Source organism: Liolophura sinensis, chromosome 10 (assembly GCF_032854445.1).
Source record: "Liolophura sinensis isolate JHLJ2023 chromosome 10, CUHK_Ljap_v2, whole genome shotgun sequence".
Lineage (NCBI taxonomy): Eukaryota > Metazoa > Mollusca > Polyplacophora > Chitonida > Chitonidae > Liolophura > Liolophura sinensis.
The window spans coordinates 24,238,570-24,266,001 of record NC_088304.1 but is presented as its reverse complement, the minus strand read 5'-3'; the positions used below and the strand labels follow the sequence as shown (position 1 = coordinate 24,266,001).

The 27,432-nt window shown below is 39.3% G+C and overlaps 1 protein-coding gene across 1 annotated transcript; it reads left to right on the top strand.

Annotated features, from left to right (window-relative positions):
- Positions 1-19,600: 19,600 nt before the first annotated feature.
- Positions 19,601-20,433, top strand: LOC135477008 (prisilkin-39-like). Its single transcript, XM_064757155.1, has 2 exons — positions 19,601-19,712; positions 20,144-20,433. The coding sequence occupies exons 1-2, from the start codon at positions 19,601-19,603 to the stop codon at positions 20,431-20,433; spliced, it is 402 nt and encodes a 133-aa protein (XP_064613225.1).
- Positions 20,434-27,432: the final 6,999 nt, after the last annotated feature.

Here is a 27,432-nt window from a genome sequence, read left to right as displayed (position 1 = left end):
AATTATTTTGTCGTTTGGCGCATTATAAAGACTCGGCCACGGAGGTGTCTCACTGGCGCTTAACGCGGCACTAAGATGGTTTACCCCGGTTACCCCTGTATACATAAAAGTGACCGCCATCACAAAAGTAAAAAAAATGCCTTACCATAGCACTGAACAACAATCAAATAGATAAATGGAATGCATTTTCACTTTAAAAGGTTGATGGTTTGAAGGTTTTACCGCTTCAAACCTTTGAAAAATCGCACCAGTTAACATATTCGTCCATTAATTATTTCCTTAACTTCCGTTTTTACTGCGTTTATGCTTTTCTGTTCATGTCGCAAACTGTTTCCTTGTTTTCAACGGACCATGAAAAGGCACTCGAGTTTTGCATATTCTCGTACATAATATGAGGAAACCAGGATTTCCGGTAAGAAACTGACATTAGGTGTCCGTGAGAGCATGCTGCCCTCATAATAGGATTTATGTGTAACGTTTCCTCGTTTTATATAAAAACTATCCTTAAATATACAATTTAATCAATGGGTGGATTTCCGTGGAGACATCATCACACCAATTGTTCAGTTTAAAGATGCATATGCACGATTTCAGATAACATTGCCGCTGAAACTGTTTACACAAGAGTTCACTATCAAACGCCTATATTCAAAGTCTTTTAAATTTTGCCAAACATATCAGCCACTAATTGCACCGCACAACGTCTGTGGCGTTTTGCTTTGACAGTATTATCGATTTCCACTTAATCCGATATAAACATAGCTTAATTTTAATAACTACACTGTGTCATCCTTATCTTGCTTCAAAACGTTATATTTTGTATAATACAAACAGAACCTTTTCAATGTCTTCAGCATGAAGTTTTGCTGACTACTGGTCGTACTGATTTTGACGCATCGTTTTTTACTCACGTATCAGACCTTCCCACTTACGGCCGGAGAAGAAGCCAGCATGCCCTGGACTTGAACTCACAGCGACCACATTGGTGAGAGGCTCCTGCGTCATCACGCTGCGCTACCGCGCTAACTAACTGAGCCATGAAGATCCCCCCTCCCCAATTACATTTAACTGAGTTATGCCTTTTTCAAAACGTTGCAAGCTGTACAGTAATGTTGTGTAGTGTATCGATCATATGAACGGTTGTTAAGAAAATAAAGTAGACACACATGCAAGGGTATACAAGTGTTTCAGGAAAGATTTGCACAACGACTGCGCGAAGCGCTTTCAGCTAGTTAAAAAAATTACCAAAAGCTCTTAGTGACCATCACATAACTTGAAAACAGTCGTAAACAACTTGACCTTGTTTTTCTTTTGAGACTTAAATTATCTTTTTATACTTAACCCACAAACTATATTTTTGTTTTTCTTCTAAGGGTAACATTTCATAAATAAAAATGTTCATGATTTATGGCTTTATTTTAAGCCAAACACTTGGTCAGTAATCGTGTATACATAATCGTGCTTTCGTGTGAACAGTTTCGGTAATAACTAATTGATATATTGTTACTTTTTTGCATGTTCTAAAAACTAATTTTCGAAAAATAATGAAAACCTGCGAAACTTAATTTTAATTTTAATACGAGTATACAGATGTAGCCATCCAAGACGCCATTATAGTGTATCAGTCATCCTTTCAAAGTGGTAGGAAGAAATATGCGCTCTACATTTAAAAGCAAAAAATACTTCTTTCTGTCAGTCAAAAATCATTTACTTTGTCCTTCTGGTAAAAAAAAAAAAAACAAATCCGTTCGATTAAATTACATGAATGCAGTTGTTCAAAGAAGAACTGATTTTTTAAATTTCCGACGACTGTGTTTTGCTGATGTAAACTGACACACTTGCTATATCAAGAACAGTCAGGGTCGGTGTCCACTTACAGTACTATATCTACAGCTAAGGAAATCCGTTTTATGTTTTTTTACTTTAATCACGATTCCATTCTGTGCACACCATATTTCCGCCGTTCAAAAACAAAGGTTATTCAAATAATTTTTTTTAAGTGACTAAAAGCTTTTGTTCTTGTATAAAAGCTGTTCAACAGATGAGCACATTAGTCTAGAGATCTGACAAGTTTAAAGAAGACGTTATATCCGTGGAGAGCGGTGGGGAAACCTAGCGTAAAGGTGAGATGAGTATAGGAAGGTGTATGTATACTGCGTTCATTTTAATTAAATTAATCGATTCAAACAAAACCCTAATGCATAAATTCTGCTCTGTCAGTTTTCTATTTTTTGTTGAAGTTTATATAGATTTCTTCAAGTTGTAACGAAACTACAGAAACTTATCTTGGCCATTTATGCCTTACCTTGTATAGCATCAGACTGTCTTACAGTGATCTCCTTTCCATACTATTTTCATGAGGGGTGGCTATCACCTATGCGATCGCTGTATGTTCAGATCAAGCTGCCTTCCTCACCTGTCGTACGTGAGTAGGTCTTCCATCAACCTGCGGATAGTGCCCTTCGGATGTGCCCGGTTTCCCCTCAACACACTGCTGACCACCTTTGTATAGGTGATATATTTTGACAATAATGAATCAGTAAATAAATATTTTTATAATTCATTACCTGTGTAGTACCTGAGGTCAAAGCGCATGGCTATCAGTTGCTGGTTTGTTATTTACAGCCAATCATGAATAAGTTTGCATTTACTGTGGGCCTGCTAGTCCTGTTGGTTAGTCAGCTGATGGCAGAATCCCTGAGTGACTTCCACGACAACAGTCTCCATGACAACCGGGTGAAACGAAGTAAGTATTACCATGCGCGTATATATGTTTTGTTGACAAACAAATGGAATGCTTCGATTTGCAATATTTCCCAGTGTTATGTCTGCGAGTGAGTGTAAAATAACGTTTCCAATATTTTGATTTGGATTGGAACATTGTCCAGATAGCCAATGTTCACATAAATATAAGCGTCAAGTCCGACATTCCTATACCATTCGTAACCCGTAAAGGGCGTTCCAAGTCGATAATCTCAAGATCCATTTCCACAACAACGTTTAACACCAACTCCCGAAGACAAAGGTAAACCCCGACCTTCTGCTGGTGTTTAACATCACACTGACATAGTTTCACACGTCGCTGTTTACTTGATCTGGGATTAGATAACTCTGTCAGCGCAAGTAATGTTGCAGTAATGTGAATTGCAATATATTTAACGTCAATGGTGAAATCAAAATTACTCAAAAGACTGTTAAACACTGTCCTGTGAAATATGAGAATTATTTTACTTTGTCAGTTTTCTTCTGAGATGATGTGTTTTCATAATAAAGCCGCTTGTCTCTGAATGACAAATACACAGAAGGTGCGGGTTCAAAAACTAAATTACCGGGATCAAATGAAAATCCCCATGTATAGTTTTGGTGGCCAAAAATAACTGTCTTACACGAAGTTCATATAAGATCGGTTCTCTCCACCAATATGCCGTGCACTCTGGTTCTCTCCACCAATATTCCCTGCACTCTGGTTCTCTCCACCAATATTCCCTGCACTCTGGTTCTCTCCACCAATATTCCCTGCACTCTGGTTCTCTCCACCAATATGCCCTGCACTCTGGTTCTCTCCACCAATATGCCCTGCACTCTGGTTCTCTCCACCAATATGCCCTGTTCTCTCCACCAATATTCCCTGCACTCTGGTTCTCTCCACCAATATGCCCTGCACTCTGGTTCTCTCCACCAATATGCCCTGCACTCTTGTTCTCTCCACCAGTATGCCGTGCGCTCTGGTTTTCTCCACCAATATTCCCTGTTCTCTGGTTCTCTCCACCAATATGCCCTGCACTCTTGTTCTCTCCTCCAGTATGCCCTGCACTCTGGTTTTCTCCACCAATATTCCCTGCAATATGGTTTTCTCCACCAATATGCCCTGCACTTCGGCATCGCTTTGCGGGTGAAGCAGTTACTTGCAATAGGCTGATGTTTTGCTCCAGGCGGTGCGCTCGTTTTCCGCCATGCATAAAACGTTTGATTTTGTTGTAGAGTCTCGGTCGGAAAGTTAGACGCTAATTTAAAAAAAAATCAGACATCTGAATGGCAAGACTGTTACCTGTGTTTTCCAGCTTCATCTAGGTACAACGACGGCCACTACAGGCACAAGGATGGATCTCTTAGGCACAAGAATATTATCACCAGGGAAAGGACATGTGACTTTTACAAAAGGAAGGCCGAATATTACGCCAATAAGGAGAGGAAATACTGCCGTCCACATTATGGATAGGACAGTCTATATACCCTGTAATCCTAACATAACCAGAGCTGATACAACTACGTGGAACACACCCAGTACATTATATTCTCATTTATTTTATAACGGACTGTTGTTTTGTTCGATCAAATGATGTACGCTGTGGTGCATTATGGGATAATGTAAGCAACTTTTCAGATTTTTTGTGACACGCTTATGCATGGGCGCCTAATAAAGAAGTTAACTGGATATATACTTTTGATTGTCACGTTTTGTTATGATTTTACTCAGGGAGTTATGTATTTGACTTGCCTACCCATCTCTTCAGTAGCTTGAGTCTCAAACAATGTAGATTACACTTTGTCAGCCAGAGACATTGGTTTACCTTAAGCGAAATAACAGTGCGGGCCGAAACCAAACAGAGTATGGTGTATTTCTAAGATGTTTTTGTGCTAGCGCCCTAATAGCCTCAGTGCGATCGTTGTGAGTTCAAGTCTAGTTCATGTCTGCTTTCCCTCTTGTCCTACGTCGGAACGTTTGCCCGCAACCTGCTGATGATCGTGGGTTTCTTCTCACCATAATATTATCTTATCACTCATACACAAAAAAAATTGTTTAAATTTTACACACGGGTATCTCCCATTGGCCAAATGTTAGTTACTGCGTTCATAAAGTAAATTATACCAACCGTATATATTTTCCGTGTTATGTGAACTATGCACAATCACGTGTTAAGGCTTTGGGGTTAGGTGATGCTTCAAGGCCCCAGAACACTGCCGTTAACGTGGGTTGTGGAGCGATTTTCCTCAGGAAGTCTCCATCCCTGCTTGTATTTCTTGGAGAATATGTCACGCTCTAATTGTTATTAAAACTTTGTAGCAAATTTCAAGGTGAAAATTTTACAAACGGAATACTCGTAATCTATAACATATGTGTTCGTGCTGGACCAGCAGAAAGCTGGTCTGTGCAGTTTTATTATAACAAGCGAGATTGGTGATCGTCACTTTCTTCATATGTTCTCAATATTACATCACCTAATCTAACTTCCAATACATCCGATGTCATCTGTACAGCCGTACAGTAAAAAGAGAAAGAAGAGCTAAGTGCTTTACAAACGTTAACAAAATTCTCCCTAAGACATGGTACGGTACATTGTTTTACTAACGAATTATGAACGGGCGCATATTTAGTCAATTTTAAACACGTTATTTATTTCCTTGGTATTTAGGTCTAAGATGTATTTTTAACAGTGTAAATATTCTGCTCTTGAAGGTTTATTCTATTTGCGTTATATATAAACATTCTGAGCATTTTTCTCCAAACCTCTCTATCTACAATAAAACACGTTCAACACAGTTTTAGGGTGAAGGAAAAATACATAGCAGGCTATAAGTAATGTGTCCGTTGTTATGTGCTATAAATTATTTAGTCCTTTACCGACGGAGGTTAAACAGTGGACTAAGTTTGTATGGACTCATGGTTTTACGTAATGCTTAGTTACTTTTCAGTCATATGACGACGAAGGGTGATTAAGTGCGGGTACATAAACTGTGACAAAAACTGAGGCAAGGTGAATCCATGCCGTCAATGTGCCGCCCACTCTGAAGTATCATGCCAAAGACACCAGACATGACACGCCACCCAGTTACATTGCACTGAAAGGAGTTGACATTTTCTGTCCGGTAAGCATGTTTGCTTGATGTTGGATTTTGTAAGAAGAAACAAAAACAAGAAAATACAGAAAAAATATGATGTATTGAATTGAGCATGATGTCAGCTTCATGTTGGTTGGTGTACATGTACATTGACATTTGATCCGTTATCCCCTTTCCATCAAGGTCACCAGGGAATTTACGTGAACTTTCGAGAAGACCCCATTCCAGTTCCAATACATTTATGAGATGAGCGTTATGTATTTATTTATTTATTTGAATGTTATTTTACGCAGTACTCAAGAGTATTTCACTTATACGACGGCGGCCAGCATGATGGTGGGGGAAGCCCACGACCATCCGCAGGTTTCTTTCTCACGTATACGGCCGGAGAGGGAAAGCCAGCATGAGATGGACTTGAACTCACGGCAAGCGCATTGGTTAGTGGCTTATGTGTCATTTCACGTGCTAACCTCCTCGGCCATGGAGGCATGAACGTTATATGACACGAATGTTAATAGTGAACACTGTAGCAAAACCCAAATGTCTCAACCCACTGTCACAAGCCCTTATTACAATTCACTCCAAGTTTCTTAAATGCTGCAATGGGTACAATTCTCTAGTATGTAAACATGGACAGAGTGTGCAGAATCTCTTACGCTCCGTTTGAAAATTGTGTCCAATTTCACTTAGCTCGGGCCACTTAGCTCTTAGCTAGGGGATTGGGGTTCGGGGCCAGGGGCTTTACATTTATTCAACGATCGCCACGTTGGGTATAATAATGGTTGCAATCAAAGCGTAACTGTGATACATGTACCTAGTTTGATTAACGACAACCTATGAACGAGCATGGTACTCGAGTTAAATTCTTAAATGCACATTCCTGGAAGAATCATTGTATTTTTCTCCCTACAGTGACTCAAACAATTATGGGAAAGGTTTCCTCTGGGCTTTTTTAGTTCTTTGGTGGCTTGTGTTAAATTGACCTTGCCAGTGTTGTAATGGACCATCGACATTGGTTGACAGCTGGTACACGAATGCTTGTTTCGACGAATAGACCCCGGGCTGGATCTATTCGTCGAAACAAGCATCCCAATGAAATAAATAATTAGGTAACAAACGTCATTTACGGGCTTGAAATAAAATAAACTAAAAATATAGGGTATACACACTCAAAAGCCCAGTATTTATTATCTTCAATCATTCCATGTATCTTCAATTAATGAGGTGTGCATGTCTGTGCGTTTGACGTGGAATATTCCGTCAGTAGCTTGCCAGTGGTTGGTGGTTTAACTTGGGCAGTAGTGTTTTCTACACCAACAAAACTTATCTCCATTGCGAAGAAAAAATTTTTAATTTTGGTTGCAATGCGTACATGTACTTTCAGTTCCTGTACGGGAAGAAATTAGCCAGCCGTTCAACAGAAGGATCATTGAGTGTTGTGGGAAAACGCACTGTCAGTCACACCCCATTAGGCACCAATGCGTCCCAAGAGTGACAGCAAGCTGTTCTAAAGCCATATACAGAACAATCTCTTCCAGATTGGCTGTCTGTGCCTCGACCATGCTTTTGTTCCCGCATATGTGTATTTTACGGAGTCTGTAATAATGTAGCCGATGCTTCTAAGTGGTTTGTAGGCAAAACACATTTAAATATTCGCACTGATAAAAAATCAACGGACTGCATATATTAGCTGCTCAATACATATATCCTTCGAAATATGTATAATTTTCATACTGTATGTGCCAAAGCATATTTACTTTCAAGATATATTCTAATAAATTATATTTGTTTATCGTTCTAATTTTTTCTTTATCAAGTTAATTCAATTGTCTTTTTCTTTCACATTACTGATACACAGTTCATATGTTATCATACAGCTGTTAACTGGTCAGATTCTGGGTACAATTTCATTTGTGGATTAAATATCTAATTCACTTTAGACAAGACCCGTGCCAATGTACAATTCTAAATTACTTCGGAATTATGAATTTATGCCTTAATTCATTTCATTATATTGATTGTACAGAGACAATCCTGATACATGTAGATGGTATCTTATTCCCATGCATTAGGCCTATTCTAAACATGAGTTCTCTAAATAATTCGCAACACGCTTGCAAATCTATGATACTGCACCATGAAGACCGAGGAATTACATTCGGGTTGGACATGGTAAAGATGTGAAGACTTTGATTTTAGGTCACCAAAATATTAATGAGGTTCAGAAAAACAACACCGAGGTCACTGGGGTGATGAGGCAGGAGGTCATGTCAGAAAACACAACAATAATAATTAATTATATAAATAATAATTTACACGCATGCATTCTGTGTAAAGTGTGTAGCATATCATTCTAACCAACACATAAAACAATTTTATTGATAAATGCTGATTAAATAGTTCCGCGAGAGGAGACAAGTGATGAAGTTAGCCCTAAAAAAGCCAACGTGCGTCTCACAGTCTCCATAGGTCAAGCTTGGATATTCGTATCAGTGATGTAAAGCGAAAGGTAGAGAGTGACGCATGTGCTGTAAAGGAGTATGCGTGAGACCATCATTGTACAGATATAAGTCCAAATAAGATGTACCGCGAATGCTATCTCTTATCTCCTTCAGATCCGCCTATAAAAATTGGGTCGGTCTATAAACATAAATATAAATGCGTTCTGCCACTAAAGTTGAAGACTTTCTTCTAAGGACGGGGACTGGGGAACACATTGATGGCTGACTGACTTTTCTATATTTTATGTACATAAACTCTTTCAATGTCAAATTTCGTAGACGTTTTAGAATAGTCTACGTCACTGGGACATTGTGACCATGGAGGCATGAACTGCATAAGCGCCCAGTCCCTAACTGCACCAGAAGTAGGCCTATCACCCACTGCGACCCCTCTGTGTTTGGGCCTCTCCTTGTTTCTGACAATAGGAGAGCTCCTCCCTTGAGCAAAATTACAATCTGCATTCAAAAACACAAATGAATGGGAGATCTGACTTGACTTTTCAAAATAAGGATGCAAAAATTAGAATTATATTACCTGCAGACGAGCTGAGAGCAGGTGTATGGATATTTTTCCACAAAGCGATTTGTTACACGGTTTATTTATTTATGTAATTATTTTATTGTGGTTTAACGCGACACTTAATGATTTTTTCACTTTTGTACGACATTTTCTGATGGAGGAAACCTGAGTATTCTGGGTAAAAACAGTGTTTACATAGTAATGTGGTGGATATTATCAATACAATCAGGAATAACTCACTTATACGACGGCCGCCAGCATTATGGTGGGAGTACCACGACCATACGCAGATTGTTGCCTGACCTTTCCACGTAGCATGAGCTGGACTTGAACTCACAGCCAGCGCATTGGTGGGAGGTTCCTGGTCATTGCGACTTTGAGAAATACAACGAAAATGAGTAAAGGTTCAATTACCTTTTATTTCAAATAAATAATTGAACATTAACTTTAGAAATAGACACTTATTACAGGCCACTTCCAAAGATTACTCTGGGCGTCATCCGGACTTAAATTAATACTTTTTGAAGTCACGATATCCGAATTTTCTTCCGTCAAAGCCACCTCTTTTCCCGCCAAATCCAGCTCTTCCTCCATAAAAACCGAACTTTTGGTCGAATCCGTATCTTCCCCCCGTAACCGCCTGGGTAAGGATAGCCGTAGTTGTAATAGTCATAACCTCCGTATGGGTAGTAGTAATGTTGGTAATACGGGTAGTTGTACACAGGGTAATAATATTGCGTCGAGTAACCCTTGTAGCCGGCAGGTTGAGGTTGGTAACCGGGTTTACCTCCATAGTTTGGTACCTAAAAAAAATACAAGGAAGAGACGTCGGTTCTAAATAGGTCACTGCTTGATTTATTTGATTGGTATTTTACGACCGACTGTGGTGATGGGTTGTATTTAGCCTACTACATAAACGAAGCACTCGATTGGAATTAATTCATCTTGAATGACAAAATATGTTACTTTTAACATTAAACGATAAAAAGATGTTTGGGATTAAAGGAAGACAGTAAATACTGTAGGTGGTCCAAGACGGGTAAGTGGGTAGCACTTACTTGAGTCCAATTCTCAATCTGCGTATGAGGAGATATTCTGGTAGGATTGGATATGCAACGTATGCTTTAACATCAGCAAGTTTGCATGAGCCACACTTAAATTCGATATGCAAACATGGAAATAGAGATTACATCTAGACGAAAATCATTATTCTATGTATAAGTTTTCACCATTTGTAAGCTTTCTTAAGGAGAATATTTCAAACCACATTAATTACTTCTTTTCTCGATGTTGTGGCCCACAGCCTCGTCTTCCGCAGATAAAGCCGCCGCCATTGATTGGCTGACAAAAAGGACCAGCAGCCCGCGACGAACAAAAGCTTGTTCATGGTTGGTTTCTGAAAGAAATTCAGTATTTTTAATTAAACTGCAAAACCTCACCAGTGACATAAACTCCTTCCCAGGGTTGGGATTGACAATACAACTTCTTTGGGTAATGCCTCAAAATTCTTTGAAGAACCGCGAACATACTTTCTGGACCATAGAAAGATTGGCCAGTGAAGTGTATCAAGGAAACAGCAATAGGCGAAATACTTAGTTGAAACACAGACTAGTTCCGAAGCAGGCGGTTATTCATGCAAGCATGACGGGATAGGTTATTGTTGTGTGCATATATACAAGATGACATCATCAAACAAGGGGAGCCTGTCATCACATGCCCGGAGAAACTGAACTCGGCATCACAGGGGGTAAAGCGCACCCGCTACCTATTTCCCATGACACTAGAATTTATTGGCCCCAAATACAGCGGGCTGAAATGTGCATACTGACTGGTCGTCTTCTATTTTTTTTTTATTATCGAAGAACAGTTTCTGCAGTAGGATGAAATGCTAAGCACTGTCACCGTATTGGCAATTATACACCTACATTGACCTAAACAATGATCAGAAAGGGGTATTTGAATACATTGATACTTCCTTATTTTTTATTTATTGATTAATTTTACTGATGTTGAACGATGCGCTTTAGAACTTTGCACTGATATGCACCTATAAACCACCGCCCTTCGCTATAGACCTGACAAAACACCGGCGTTAAAGCCGCAATCAAATCAGAATGTGTTGTGTTTATACCCGCAAACGCTTTGATCAGACTAGTAAAATATATAATTGATAAAGAGTTAACCATGACTATAAGAAAATCCAACAGATGATACAGCAATAAGCTTTAAGAATTCATGCTACAACAGAAAAATCTGAAAAAAAGACCTAGTACTGCGCTAAACATAATTTAGGCAAGTCAAGGAGTGTAAGAGACATGTTCTCGATCTTCTCTGAAAAAAGCGTTTTTTTTATAACCACACTTTGACAGCCATCGGTTATTCGATCAGCTTAATAAATAACTTGTACTCACCAGGCCTTAACCTCTGTGATCAATGCAGGTTAGCACGGCTTCAGAAAGGGACTGTGTTCTGAGGAGTTCCTGGTCATCTTTTATAGCCCTCCGAGAATCCTTGTTTCTTCGGCGTCATCAGGTTTGTTTCGTGTTGACCTTGATGAATATTACACTCGTGAACATCACAATTAGAGCTACGCGTGATAGACACACTTATGTAAAACTAATAAATACTTGGTACCAAGTTGTGTCTAAATTAGCTGTAATTTACTTTAAATGAACCGGTACATGTTGTCTCCCCAACCCTCTATCCCCCTACCCCCTCCCATCCCATACGTTATGGATGTTATTCAATATTGTCTGTGCACGATTTGCTAGAGTATCATATAAATTTTTTCATTGCGTGTTGACATAAAATATTTGATGTAATTGATATTCGTGACTGCACAGGGAAGTACTGCTTCATGGTGTTACTTAAATTGTAAATTTCAATGTTCTAGGTTTATTGTTTTCAGCACCGCCGTTTTCATCGACAAAATTCGTCTAAAAATAGAAAGTATTGTATGTATTTTTACAAATATAAACTGGTATATTATTATTTATCGCAAAATTTATTCACTTCGTTACGAAATATCTTTCCTTTATATTGCGTGACTGTACTAACTCGCTGTAGTGGCGAAGAGTAGCCATAATATATGCAATCAACCATCCGATGTCGTATTCACACGAGATTACTCATTCATTCACGTGATCAGACGTGGTTTAGCAGTATAAATCTGCAAACATGCAGGAACGGTAAACGCATGAGAGCAATATCATTTTCTTCCAAGTTTTTTTCTTTCTTTTTTTTTGTACATCCTGTCACTAAATTACCGCATATTATGTCAGTCTTGATGGACATTGGTTATTTTGCAGATAAAATATGCATGTAACTATTAATATCAGGCCTCTTACGTTTTTCAGTATGATCAGCCAACACACGTGATACAGTCCATTAAACACAAACGTTTAGGCTTATAACAATTAGGCTATAGGCTAGAAGGTTTACTACATGCGAACCGTTTACGATCCACTAGTTGGTCACCGGAATGACTACATTGATTCATCGGTTTCATCGTTTCAATCCCATACATGTTCTCAAGGACAAAACATTGCATTTATTTTTAGCTTTTTCATATGAGCGAGAGCGGTGTTGTTAGTACTGGGAATCAAGGCCATGTACGTCTTTAACTATATTGTATATGTTTACAGATCATGGGATCATGCTGAAGCCGTAACATGTAGTTAAGCTCAGTTAAAACAACAATTATTTGATTGCGCAACGATCCCACTGTATGCACACTAGAAATAAGAGTTCCGAATAGAAACACTCATTCTGTTACAGTTAATGAAGGCACCTGTGTGTTCATTCACGTGTTAAACACGTCTCTTCAGTTTCTAAACATAGTGTTTTATGACTGTAACAGCAATCTGTTTATCAGCGAAACAATGTTTTTAGTGTGTTGGTTTTATAAGAGTGATATTACAAATTGGAGCTTTGTTTTCTGATTTCGATTGTGTCATTCGTAACTAAAACTACTCTAAATCTTGCAGAGAGTTGTCTCCCTTCTCTCACCACACCTAGGTGTTATTTACTCGACTGGAGATTAACGATGTAATCATCGTTATGCCTGGAGTAAACTACTACCCTCACCAGGCACCTAATAAACGTTCTGACTTAAAGGCGCACCCGAAAGAGGCAGAGCTGGAGTCGAACTCGCATCATTGGTCGGGGATGGTGATCACAGCAAGTCATCGCTTTAGCTTTCTGTACCGCTATATTTGTTTTATTCTGATTAATGTGTTCAGTTGTTACTACCACTTTATTCTATTATTTATTTGATAAGTACTTTAAGCCTTACGTAAGAATATTTTACTCATGCGACGCCAGACTTTCCCACGGGCGACTGGAGAGGAAGCACAGCGACCGCACTGGTGAGAAGCTGCTAAGTTATTGCGCCGCTCCGGCACGCTAAGCACTCGCTATCTCTAAATCCGGGTCCCAAAGACCATCACCACAGCAATAAGAGTAATAGGTAGGTACAAATTACAGGGTGGGCTACCATAATTGGGTTGATGGCATACGCAGCGATGAAACATTTAGCCACCTTGAGAAATTCAAATCTTTTTCATAATAATATTTCCAGATGAACACATAATAAGAAGTGCATCTTAATCAATATAAACACATAGTGGCCTCCGTGGCCGAGAGGATCATGGCGCCTGAAAGTCTGGCAGTAACCTAAGAATGGTCATGGGTTTTCCCCGGGGAACTGCCCGGTATTTTCTCCCCACCATAATGCTGGCCGGCGTCGTATAAGTAAAATATTCTTGATTACGGTGTAAAACACCAATCAGTTAAATAGATATAAATATGAACATTGACAGATACGTTGACCTATCAAACCTAAATCAACATATATCCCATTTGGAAATGTCAGCTTGAAAAGATCGGTAAGAAAACTTACCGCCGTGATATAAGTGATTTTTTGTAGTATTACAGCGTCAAACAACAATCGGTTAGCGTGCCAGCGCTGCACAGTGACTCAGGAGCCTCCCCACCAATGCGGTCGCTGTGAGTTCTAGTCCAACTCTTGCTGGCTTCCTCTCCGGCCGTAAGTGGGAGAGGAAGGTCCCCGCTAAAGTCCCCACTCAGCAACCATCAGATGGTCGTGGGTTTCCCCCGTGCTCTGCCCAGTTTCCTCCGCCATAATGCTGGCCTTTCTCGTGCATGTACATGTATGAGTGAAATTTTCTTGAGTACGATGTAGAACACCAATCAAAAAAAAAAAAGAAAATAAATAAATAAATAAATAAATCAAACAGCAATCTGTGAATCACTGTAAGTCAACGAGTATAATGGAGAGAACAGGGCAGCATTCACTCATCATTAAATACTACAGGTTGATATGCAAAATGTATAAAGCCTACGAGGCAAAACGAAAGCGGACTTCCAATTCTATTCACTTCTCTCTTAACACTGCTAATTTTGGTATGTATGCTACCGAAACCATAAGTAATAAATTACTATTGTTTTACCAAAAATGCGCGCGTATTTTAACAATCTTGGTTCTTTGTGTATATATGCACTTATTTGCTGTGACTACATGTACCCTAAAATTCTGCTAATTTTAACAGAAAGTCTGTTGTCTCACTGGTAATAGAATGTTTTCCTTTATTATAACATAGGTCGTGGGTTCCCCCCCCCCCCCCCCCCCCGGGCTTTTTTCCGGTTTCCTCCCACCGTAAGGAGGCAAGTCAATAAAAATAAATCAAAATATTATAATAAAATACTGCATTATATTTAATATAGCATCCTGTTAGTCTAATTAAATTTTTATATTGAATCAATAAAATATGCATTTTATGTGTGTCAGTCTAGCAGAATAATCTGCTGCAAGGACAGAATGACAGAATAATCTGCTGCAAGGACAGAATGACAGAAAAATCTGCTGCAAGGACAGAATGACAGAATAATCTGCTGCTATAACAGAATACATTCTAACAACACAGATTTTCTGTTAAATATAATTGACGCCGTCGTATAAGTGAAATATTCTTGAGTACGGTGTAAAACACTAATCAAGTAAATAAATAAATAAATACTAGGAAGTAAAACAAATCTGTAGTAAGAACGTTTAAAAACAATGAAATATCCTGGGTGTATGCACTGACTTGACACCTTGCTCATCTTAAAAGTATGAGCTACAAAATCTGCGGCTTTAAGAAGCTTTTCCTGTTTAATGTACGAGGAGTACTCAAAAAATAGGCACGGATAGACGGGCGGACGGGCCGAGGGGTGAGGTGGCGGGAGAAGGAAATCTATAAATAAATAACTTTGTTTTGTAATTAACTCTTTCTCTCTCAGTCAACAGTCTTGTAACGAAATGTGTTATCATCAGTTATAAGTTATAGTGAGTGCTGCTTTTTACTGGTATGAAAGTAAGCATTGATGTTGACCAATTTACCGCACAAGCCGGGTCACACACTTGCAAAGGGGCACAACCTTAATAGCACATGTGTATACACGGTTGTCTCTCTTTATCAGTCATTACAGAATCTCTCCATTTGACAACATCACAAAGCCAAAGACACAATGATGTGAATTTTATTTAAAACTGAATTTAAGTTACCAAAGTTATCTATGCTGGCAGATTCACTGCTTAAGTCTAATTATTTTCATTTGAGGTTTGGAAGGCGTTAATATGACAGTGTTAGCGGTTCTTGAGCGGGGATCGGGGTGACGGTGGTAGAGATGTATGTACTCACTAAGCGAAGGCGACTCTCTAAAAGTAATAGTCTATAGGAAGTTTTCAGCAGAAGGTTCCACTCTATAGCTTGTAGCCATGGTGCAGTCATTTCAGCTAATAGCCATGGTCTGCAGGATTCCTACCCAAGCGGACAACCCATCCAGCAACTTGCCCATATGGGTCACCTAAAACATAAAAGGTTGAGCCTAGCTTGGGTAACTTCCAAGAATGTAGTAAGACAACAGAAATGTAATAATGAAGAAGTCAAGGGATCATGGAAATGAAACAGTTTACACGAATCTTTCCTTCTCTCCAGGTTCTTAGTTAAGTGACTAACCACTTTTGTAATATATTAAGTCGTCTGTGGAATTTTTAGGTACATGTGTTAGCATTCAATCAATTTTTTTGGTCTTTACTTATATTTACTAAGTCGATATTCTGAGCAGTATCGTAGGAGCGTCTTCTAAAGAGTGGGCAGTTGGAATTTAAAAACAGTGTAAACCTGCGTGCCAGGCTGAACTTACATAAGCAGATAGAATTAAAGCTTGACTGATATAAATTAACAAGAGGCCATATTTCACCAGTTACGTGTGACCATTTGCCACCTATCACACTATCGTCACTGATCTGGTTTTATCCTCTATGCTGTTAGTCTTCATTTTTTTTTCACCGTGACTTCAAGATTTCATTCAGTTTTATTACACCCATAGAGCATTGTCGGATAGGTCTGTTTCGGTGTATCACCGGTAATGATGGCATCATAATTTACAGATTTCCTGGTTTTTCGCATCGGGAAATGCCAGGGAACGCAGAATGCATAACAGAAATATCACGTGCTGGATTTGTATTCTCAGGCATTGAAAAGAGGAAAAAAATACAAAACAAAAACAAAAAAACAAAAAACACAAGAGACGATTCATCACTTACTTCGCTTTACAAGGTACGAATTAGACTCAAGCCCCCAGTGTCAACTTGATCCCAGTTCTATTCCACGCAGGACAATACCAAAGTTGTGTAGGGTAGCCTACATACCAGGAAAGCATAGGAAAATTCAACAAGCTATAAACAAGATTTTTGGCCAAAAAAGTTCCACATTCCAATCAGACTTTCTGTGTTTTCGAAGAAAAGTTCAAATTATTGCTTTTTCTTTATAGTGTCAGACTCGTATATATACTATTTGTAGTGTTATTCAAGGTTTGGCTGAAAAGGTTATAATGCGACCCTATTTATAAATGTTAACAATCTTATTACCAAGTGTTACCCTAGTCACATCCAGACTTACCGTTTCGTGATTTTCCTATAGCAGTATCAACAAAACGTGTTTCATACGTGTCAGGAAAAATTATGTAAGAAAAAACAACTCATGCTTGTTTAATTATGACAGGTTTATTATAATCTTAAAGTGCTTTTCGTTCTTGACCATCCCGTGTCACGGGTATATGGTAAACAAACGGTATGCATATTATTGATATGAATATTTCAAAATGCTCTGTTTCCATCACTGCACTTATAAACGTGCACATGCTAATCTCTGACATAAGGCTTAAAGTACTTATCAAATAAATAAATTAAAACACAAAGTGGTCGTAACAACTGAACACATTAATCAGAATAAAACAAATATAGCGGTACAGAAAGTTCAAGAACTGGCTTGCTGCTACCCCCATGTGTGTTCGAATCCAGCTCTCGCTCTTTCGGCTGCGCCTTTAAGTCAGAAAGTTTATTAGGTGCCTGGAGAGGGTAGTAGTTTATTCCAGGCATTACGGTGATTACATCGTTAATTTGCAGTCAAGTAAATAACAAGTGCTTGGTGGTTAGAGAAGGGAGACAACTCTCCGGGATTTAGGGTAGTTTTAGTTACTAATGACACACAGTCGAAATCAGAAAACCAAGCTCCAATTTGTAACACATCGTTGCGTGATCAAATTGTTGTTCCTTTAACTGAACTTCAGTACATGATACGCCATCAGCATTATATCCCATGTTCTGTAAACATATACAATGTAATTAAAGACGTACACGCCCTTGATTCCCAGTACTAACAAGGCCGCCATCGCACGTATGAAAAAGCTAAAAATAAATGCAATGTTTTAATCTTGAGAACATGTCCATGGGATTGAAACGATGAAACCGATGAATCAATGTAGTCATTCCGGTGACAAACTGGTGGATCACAAGCGGATCGCGTGTAGTAAACCTTCTACCCTATAGCCTAATTGTTATAAGCCTAAACGTACGTGTTTAATGGACTGTATCACTAATGAAAAAAAATCACCAATGTCCATCAAGACTGACATAATATGCGGTGAATTTAGTGAGACAATGTAAAAAAGAAACACGTGGAAGAAAATGATATTGCTCTCATAAACAAAATGCGTTTACCGTTAGGCGTAGTAAACCCACGCCTTATCACGTGATTGAGCAAGTCATCTCATGTAAAGACGACATCGGCAGTTCGATTGCATGCATCATATTTTCCATTAGCTATACTTCGCCACTACAACGGGTTTAGTACAGTCACGCAAGATAAAGAAAAGATATTTTGTAATGAAGTGAAACTCTTGAATTTTGTGATAAATAATAATATATCAGTTTATATTTGACATCGATGTAAAACCACAAACAATACTCTCTATTTTTAGATAAATTTTGTTGACAAAAACGACGGTGCTGAAAACAATAAACCCTAAACTTTGAAATTTACAAGTTAAGTAAAATCATGCAGCAGGACTTCCGTGTACAGTCGCGAATATCAGGTACAGTAAATATTTTATATCAACACGCAACGAATGAATGTATATGATACTCTACCAAATCGTGCACAGACAATATCGAATAACATCCATAACGTATGAGGTGGCAGGGGGGGGGTTGAGATAGATAGAGGATTGAAGTTGTGCTGACGTTCACTATATCCATCAAGGTCAGCACGAAGTGTAATATCCATCAAGGTCAACACGAACCAAAACTGTAGACGCCGAAGAAACAATGATTCTCTGAGGGCTATAAAAGATGACCAGGAACTCCTCAGAAAACAGTCCTTTCTGAAGCCGTGCTAACCTACATTGATCACAGAGGTTAAGGCCTGGTGAGTACAAGTTATTTATTAAGCTGACTGATAAACCGTTAGCTGTCATGGTGAGGTTATACGAAAGGCTTTTTCAGAAAAGATCGAGAAGGACAAGCACAGTATCAGACCTTTTTTAAAGATTTTTCCGTTGTAGCATGAATTCTTAAAGCTTAGTACAGTATCATCTTTTGGATTTCTTATAATCAACGTAATTCTTTAAGCAGTTATATATTTTACTAGTCTGAACAACACCGTTGCGGGTTTAAACACAACTCATTCTGATTTGACTGCGGTTTTACCTCCGGTGTTTTGTCAGGTCTCTAGCGAAGGGCGGTGGTTTATGGGTAAATATCAGTGCTAAATTCTAGAACGCAACGTTTAACACCAGTGAAATCAATAAATAAATAAATAAGGAAGTATCAAAGTATTCAAATACCCTTTTCCGATCATTGTTTGAGTCACTGTAGCTTTACAGTTGCCAATACGGTGACAGTGCTTAGCATTTCATCCTACTGCAGAAACTGTTCTTCGAAAAAAAAAACATCAGAAGACAACCAGTCAGGAGTCACATTTCCGCCCGCTGAATTTGGGGCCAGAACATTCTAGCGTCATGGGAAATAGGAAGCGGGTGCTCTTTGCCCCTGTGATGCCAAGTTCAGTTTCCCCGGGCATGTGATGACAAGCTTCCCTTTTTTGATGATGTCATCTTGTACATATGCACACAACAATAACTATCCCGTCATGCTTGCATGAATAACCGCCTGCTTCGGAACTATTCTGTATTTTAACTAAGTATTTTGTCTATTACTGTTTCCTTTGATAAACTTCACTGGCCGATCTTTGCATGGTCGCAGGTTCTTCAAAAAATCTTGAGCCATTACCCAAAGAAGTTGTATTGTCGAACCTAACTCCGGGAAGGAGTTTATGTCTCTGGTGAGGTTTTGCAGTTTAATTAAAAATATGGAATTTTTTTTCAGAAACCAACCATGAACAAGCTTTTGTTCGTCGCTGGACTGCTGGTCCTTTTTGTGAGCCAATCAATGGCGGCGGCTTTATCCGCGGAAGACGAGGCTGAGGGCCACAACATCGAGAAAAGAAGTAAGTAATGTGGGTAATGTGGGTTCTGCTTAAGAAAGGTTACAAACGGCGAAAACTTATGAAAGGAATAATGGTTGTCGTCTACATGTAATCCTCATTTCCATGTTTGCATATCAAATTTAAGTGTGGCTCATGCAAACTTGCCAATGTTAAAGCATACGTTGCAAATTGAGAATTGGACTCAGTGCTTCCCCCTTACCCCTCTTGACCACCTATAGTGTTTATTGTCTTCCTTTGATCCCAAGCATCTTTTCATCGTTCAATGCTAAAGGTAACAGATTTTGTCATTCAAGATGTATTAATTCCAATCGAGTGCTTCGTTTATGTAGTAGGCTAAATACAACCCATCACCACAGTCGGTCGTAAAATACCAATCAAAATCAACAGTGACGCGTTTAGAACCGAAATCTCTTCCTTGTATTTCTTTTTAGGTACCAACTATGGAGGTAGACCCGGATACCAACCTCAACCTGCCGGCTACAAGGGTTACTCGACGCAATATTATTACCCTGTGTACAACTACCCGTATTACTCCCATTACTACTACCCATACGGAGGTTATGACTATTACAACTACGGCTATCCTTACCCAGGGGGTTACGGGGGAAGATACGGATTCGACCAAAAGTTCGGTTTTTATGGAGGAAGAGGTGGATTTGGCGGGAAAAGAGGTGGCTTTGACGGAAGAAAATTCGGATATGGTGACTTCAAAAAGTATTAATTTAAGTCCGGATGGACGCCCAGAGTAATCTTTGGAAGTGGCCTGTAATAAGTGTCTATTTCCAAAGTTAATGTTCAATTATTTATTTGAAATAAAAGGTAATTGAACCTTTACTCATTTTCGTTGTATTTCTCAAAGTCGCAATGACCCAGGAACCTCCCACCAATGCGCTGGCTGTGAGTTCAAGTCCAGCTCATGCTACGTGGAAAGGTCAGGCAACAATCTGCGTATGGTCGTGGTACTCCCACCATAATGCTGGCGGCCGTCGTATAAGTGAGTTATTCCTGATTGTATTGATAATATCCACCACATTACTATGTAAACACTGTTTTTACCCAGGATACTCAGGTTTCCTCCATCAGAAAATGTCGTACAAAAGTGAAAAATCATTAAGTGTCGCGTTAAACCACAATAAAATAATTACATAAATAAATAAACCGTGTAACACATCGCTTTGTGGAAAAATATCCATACACCTGCTCTCAGTTCGTCTGCAGGTAATATAATTCTAATTTTTGCATCCTTATTTTGAAAAGTCAAGTCAGATCTCCCATTCATTTGTGTTTTTGAATGCAGGTTGTAATTTTGCTCAAGGCAGGAGCTCTCCTATTGTCAAACATAAGGAGAGGCCCAAACACAGAGGGGTTGCAGTGGGTGATAGGCCTACTTCTGGTGCAGTTAGGGACTGGGCGGTTATGCAGTTCATGACCCCATGGTCACAATGTCCCAGTGACGTGGACTATTCTAAAACGTCTACGAAATTTGACAATGAAAGAGTTTATGTACATAAAATATAGAAAGGTCAGTCAGCCATCAATGTGTTCCCCAGTCTCCGTCCTTAGACAAAAGTCTTCAACTTTAGTGGCAGAACGCATTTATATTTATGTTTATAGAACGACCCAATTTTTATAGGCGGATCTGAAGGAGATAAGAGATAGCATTCGCGGTACATCTTATTTGGACTTATATCTGTACAATGATGGTCTCACGCATACTCTTTACAGCGCATGCGTCACTCTCTACCTTTCGCTTTACATCACTGATAGGAATATCCAAGCTTGACCTATGGAGACTGTGAGACGCACGTTGGCTTTTTTATGCCTAGCCTCATCACTTGTCTCCTCTTGTGGAACTATTTAATCAGCATTCATCAATAAAAATGTATTAGGTGTTAATTACAATCATACTCTACACACTTTACACAAAATGCATGCGTGTAAATTATTATTTATATAATTAATTATTGTTGTTGTGTTTTCTGACATGACCTCCTGCCTCATCACCGTGACCCCAGTGACCTCGGTGTTGTTTTTCTGAACCTCATTAGAAGTTTACTAGTGTACAAATCGAATGGGAGAAAGATTTTGGTGACCTAAAATCAAAGTCTTAAGACCTTTACCATGTCCCACCCGAATGTAATTCCTCGGTCTTCATGGTGCAGGATCATAGATTTGCAAATGTGTCGCGAATTATTTAGCGCACTCAATGTTTCTATCCCTACACACGGGAAAGTTACGGAAAAAATTATCTCCCCTTGACCATGTGACAGACGATACAATGATACGCATCGCTATAGAATACGCCACATGTATGTGAATAAGATACCATGTATATACTGGGTTATATACTGCCTGTACAATCAATATAAATGAAATGAATTAAGGCCATAAACTCATAAGTCCGAAGTAGTTTAGAAGTAGTTTAGTTTTGATTGTTCTAGGAATGTGCATTCAATAACTCGGGTACCATGCTCGTTCGTACGTTGTCGTTAATCAAACTAGGTACATGTATCACAGTTACGCTTTGATTGCAACTATTATTATACACAACGTAGCGATCTTGAATAAATGTAAAGCTCCTGGCCCAGAACCCCAAGCCCCTAGCCCCTAGCTAAGTGAAATTGAACACAATTTTGAAACGGAGTGCAAGACATTCTGGACACTCTGTCCATGTTTACATACTAGAGAATTGCACCCATTGCAGCATTTAAGAGACTTAGAGTGAATTGCAATAAGAGCTTGTGACAGTGGTTGAAATCTAAGGAATGCTACACGCCATCTGCAGAACACTTCGGTATATTGCTGTCCAAGTAACGATATTTCACAATGTCATACCTGAAACTATCCCCCTTGTCGTAAATCTGGCATCACGGGCAACCGTTTTGGTCTATGTACAAATACAAATTTAGGTAAGATGTACCACCTGGAGAGTCCAGTGAAGGTAGAGTGAGTGAGTGCTTGGGGTTTAACGTCGTTCTCAACAATATTTCAGTCATATGACGACGAAGGAATCCTTAGGGTGTATCTACGTGTAATGTGCCTCCTTGTTGCAGGACGGATTTCCACCGCTCTTTTATTTAGTGCTGCTTCACTGAGACGACTTACCGAAGGCCCCGCCCGAGCAATTATACTGATACGTGTCAACCAGTCGTTGCACTGTCCCCTTCATGCTGAACGCCAAGCGAGGAAGTTACAACTTCCTCTTTTAAAGTCTTAGGTGTGACTCGATCAAGGATTGATCCTGGATCTACCGGTCCCGAAGCGGACGCTCTACCAACTGCGCTATCCGGGTCGGTTAGTGAAGGTAGATATATATGTCCCACAGCCTTTATCGTATACAGTTACGGGTTGGTGAAGATCATGTACATCATCAATGTAGCAAATGAGAAAGATCGGGTCCTATAAAGGTTACTCAGTACTATCTTATGCATATGGATATTCATATGAGAACAGGTAGAGGTCTCTAAACTAAAACGAAAAATGTATACACATAACAATATCAAAATATATACACTGTGTTACGGTATTGAAAACAGCAACAGAAAACAGACTCAGTGACTCAATATTACAATGCAAACAATGCTTTATATATATAAAATGAGACGTACAGTTTTACAGACAGTTCAACAACAACAACAATATACACATCAGTATTACCGGTCTTTAAAAGTTTCCAGTTCACCTATGCATCCCAAGGAACGTGTTCCAGGAGATCCAACGTAAAGACCATGGGATAAACACATAATTCACACAGGTCACAAATTGTCCTAGACAGGTACTTCGCCAGGTTAGCGAACACGAACACAGTACACAGAACTGGAACAGTCAAGCCTTTGAATGACGTCACACCCGCAGAGCACAACACAGGGTAAATACAGGCATGGAGGTATAATCCACTTCAGATCAGTCACAGCTCCCGCAGAAGCTCACAAACGAGCCGTTCAGAGACGTAGAGTAATGTCACCTTGTGGCAGAACGAACGTCCTTTGCAAAACTGAAAACTTCAGTTTAGAGTCCTTGACGACCTTGTCGGTCAGGTGAGGTCAGCGTGTTAAACAAATTACACAGTCCACACTGTATAATCATAATAAAGATCCGAACACCAATAAACGTGACTTCCGCAGAAATTCACACAAACCAGACATCAGTACTACTGTGGTACACAAACGGTGTCGGCATAAAAATCTGTCCTCCCAAATGAAACTGGCATCACCAGCTCATATAAATATAACGGACTCGATACGAGAGCGTCGCACACTCTCCTGGCTCCCAGTGGATGCAGCAAAAATACCTCCACTCTGCACAGAAAACACGGCTTATATACGGTCCAGGTGGATTCAACTATTCTTAGACACAGAATTAACAGCCAATGAACAGCCAGTTAAATAAACAGAGCATTGAACAAGGTGCTTTCGGCCAGGTCCGCGCTGTACATATATAACAGGGCCTGTTATGCTTATAACATATAACACAAAGGTCCGCAGACTAACAGTACATGAAAACGTGAAATAGTCATACATAACAACTGTTGATGGATGAGTTTTCCGACTTTCATACAGATTTTAATCACAAATTCTTTTTTTCAAGGCCCTTAATACGTCAATGGCACACGTGCTCTCCCTGCCATAGAAATGGGTTGAGACATTGCGTTTGCTACAACGTTCACGTGTTAACATTCGTGTCATGTAACGGTCATGTAAAGAACGTGTTTAAAATTGACTAAAGATGGGCCCGTTCATAATTCGTTAGTAAAAATATGTACCGTACCACGTCTTAAGGAGAATTTTTTGTAAGGCAATTAACTCTTGTTTCTCTTTTTACTGTACGGCTGTTCAGATGACATCGAGCGCTGCTCCTTGAAGTGTATTGGAAGTTAGATTGGAGATGTAATATTGAGGACATATTAAGAAAGTGACGATCATCAATCTCGTTTGTTATAATAAAACGGCACAGACCAGCTTTCTGCTGGTTTCAGCACGAACACAAATAGAATAATTTTTAAAATAAATGTATTTCCGTTTGTAAAATTTTCACCTTGAAAATTGCTACAAAATTTTAACAACAATTAGAGCGTGACATATTCTCCAAGATATACAATCAGGGATGGAGACTTCCTGAGGAAAATCGCTCCTCAACCCACGTGAACTGCACTGTTCTAAGGCCTTGAATGATCACCAAACCCCAAAGCTTTAACACGTGTATGTGCATAGTTCACATAACACGGAGATAATATAGGGTTAATATACTTTATGAACGCAGTAACTAACATTTGGCCAATGGGAGATACCCGTGTGTAAAACTTAAACAATTTTTTTGTGTATGAGTGAGCAGATAATATTATTGTGAGAAGAAACACACGATTATCAGCAGGTTGCTGGCAAACCTTCCGACGTCGGACAAGAGAGGAAGCCAACATGAACTGGACTTGAACTCACAACGATCGCACTGAGGCTATTTAGAGCGCTAGCACGAAAAGATCTTAGAAATACGACATACTCTGTTCGGTTCCGTCCCGCACTGTTATTTCACTTATAGGCAAACCAATGTCTCTGGCTGACAAAGCGGTAATGTACATTGTTTGAGTCTCAAGCCACTTAAGAGATGGGTAGGCAAGTGAAATACATAATTCTCTGCGTAAAATTATAACAAAACGTGACAATCAAAAGTATATATCCAGTTAACTTCTTTATTAGGCGTCCGTGCATAAGCGTGTCACAAAAAATCTGAAAAGTTGCTTACATTATCCCATAATGCACCACAGCGAACAAAACAACAAAAAAACGTCCGTTGTAAAATAAATGAGAATATAATGTACTGGATGTGTTCCACGTAGTTGTATCAGCTCTGGTTATGTTAGGATTACAGGGTATATAGACTGTCCTATCCATAATGTGGACGGCAGTATTTCCTCTCCTTATTGGCGTAATATTCGGCCTTCCTTTTGTAAAAGTCACATGTCCTTTCCCTGGTGATAATATTCTTGTGCCTAAGAGATCCATCCTTGTACCTGTAGTGGCCGTCGTTGTACCTAGAGGAAGCTGGAAAATACAGGTCACAGTTTTGCGATTCAGTTATCTGATTTTTTTTTATTAGCGTCTAACTTTTCGACCGAGAATCTACAACAAAATCAAACGTTTTATGCATGGCGGAAACCGAGCGCACCACCCGGAGCAACCATCAGCCTATTGCAAGAAACTGCTACAACCGCAAATCGATGCCAGAGTGCAGGGCATATTGGTGGAGAGAACCGATCTTACATGAAGTTCATGTAAGACGGTTATTTTTGGCCACCAAAACTATACATGGGAATTTTCATTTGATCCCGGTAATTTAGTTTTTGAACGCTCACCTTCTGTGTATTTGTCACTCGAAGACAAGCGTCTTTATTATTTGAAAACATATCATTTGTTTTTAATTTGTCAGAAAAATTAAAAAGAAGAAATAATTCTCATATTTCACAGTCTTTTGAGTAATTTTGTTTAACTGTAAACCATTTACGTTAAATGTGTTGCAATTCATATTACTGCAACATTACTTGCTCATACATAGTTACCTTATCCCAGACCAGGTAGCTAGCGACTTGTGAAACTATGTTAGCGTGATCTTAAACACCAGCAAAAGGTAAATACTGGAGGTACATGTATTTGGTATACACCAATGTCGTCGTTGTAAGTTTAAGTCCAGTTCATGCTGGCTTCCGAATGAGTCGTAAATCGGAAGATCTATGAGCACTCTGCGGGTGGTTGTGGTTTTCTGCCGAGCTCTGCGCGGTTTCATTCTCTCCTCCTTTAAGTGAAATATTCTTGAGTGCGGTGGTGTAAAACAATATACTCCATAAAAAAACAAATCTATTTGGTATAAGAATTACATGTGATTGTAGCAAAAATTATGGAAACCTTTTTTTAAGTTAAACCTGTAAATCATGCATTATACGTTACATCTGGAGAAAACCCCGACAGGAATTGAATACTAAACATTGACGGCATATGGGCATTCCCATTGTTACGATGGACGTTGGTTACCGGGACCGGGAGCCACTTTCACAAAGCGGCGTACGACATTCTTTTTTATCGTACATTTGTCGTATGATCTTTTGTACGTCACTGTTAACGTGTCATTGTCCTATTTGTGCGATATCGTATAAGTACGACATCTTTGTGAACGTGGCCCCAGTTCCGTAAAGGTTGCAGCACCGCAATAGCCACACCATGACCTGAACCACTGAACCTAACATGACGTTTTGTGTGAACATTGGATATCTGAACAATGTTCCTATCCAAATCAAAATATTCGAAACGATAGTAAATATTGCGAATCGAAGCATTTGATTTGTTTGTGAATAGAAGATATATACGCGCAAGGTAATACTAACTTCGTTTCTCTCGGTTGTCATGGAGACTGTTGTCGTGGTAGTCACTCAGGGAATCTGCCATCAGCTGACTAACCAACAGGACTAGCAGGCCCACAGCAAATGCAAACTTGTTCATGATTGGCTGTAAATAACAAACCAGCAACTGATAGCCATGCCCTTTTATCTCGGGTACTAAAGAAGGTACTGAATTATGAAAATATTTATTTCCTGATTGATTATTGTCCAAATATTTCACTTATACGACGATGGCCAGCAGTGTGTTGAGAGGAAACCGGGCATATTCGCGGGGAAACCCATGACTGCCCGCAGCTTGATGGAAGACCTTCTCACGTACGACAGGTGAGGAAG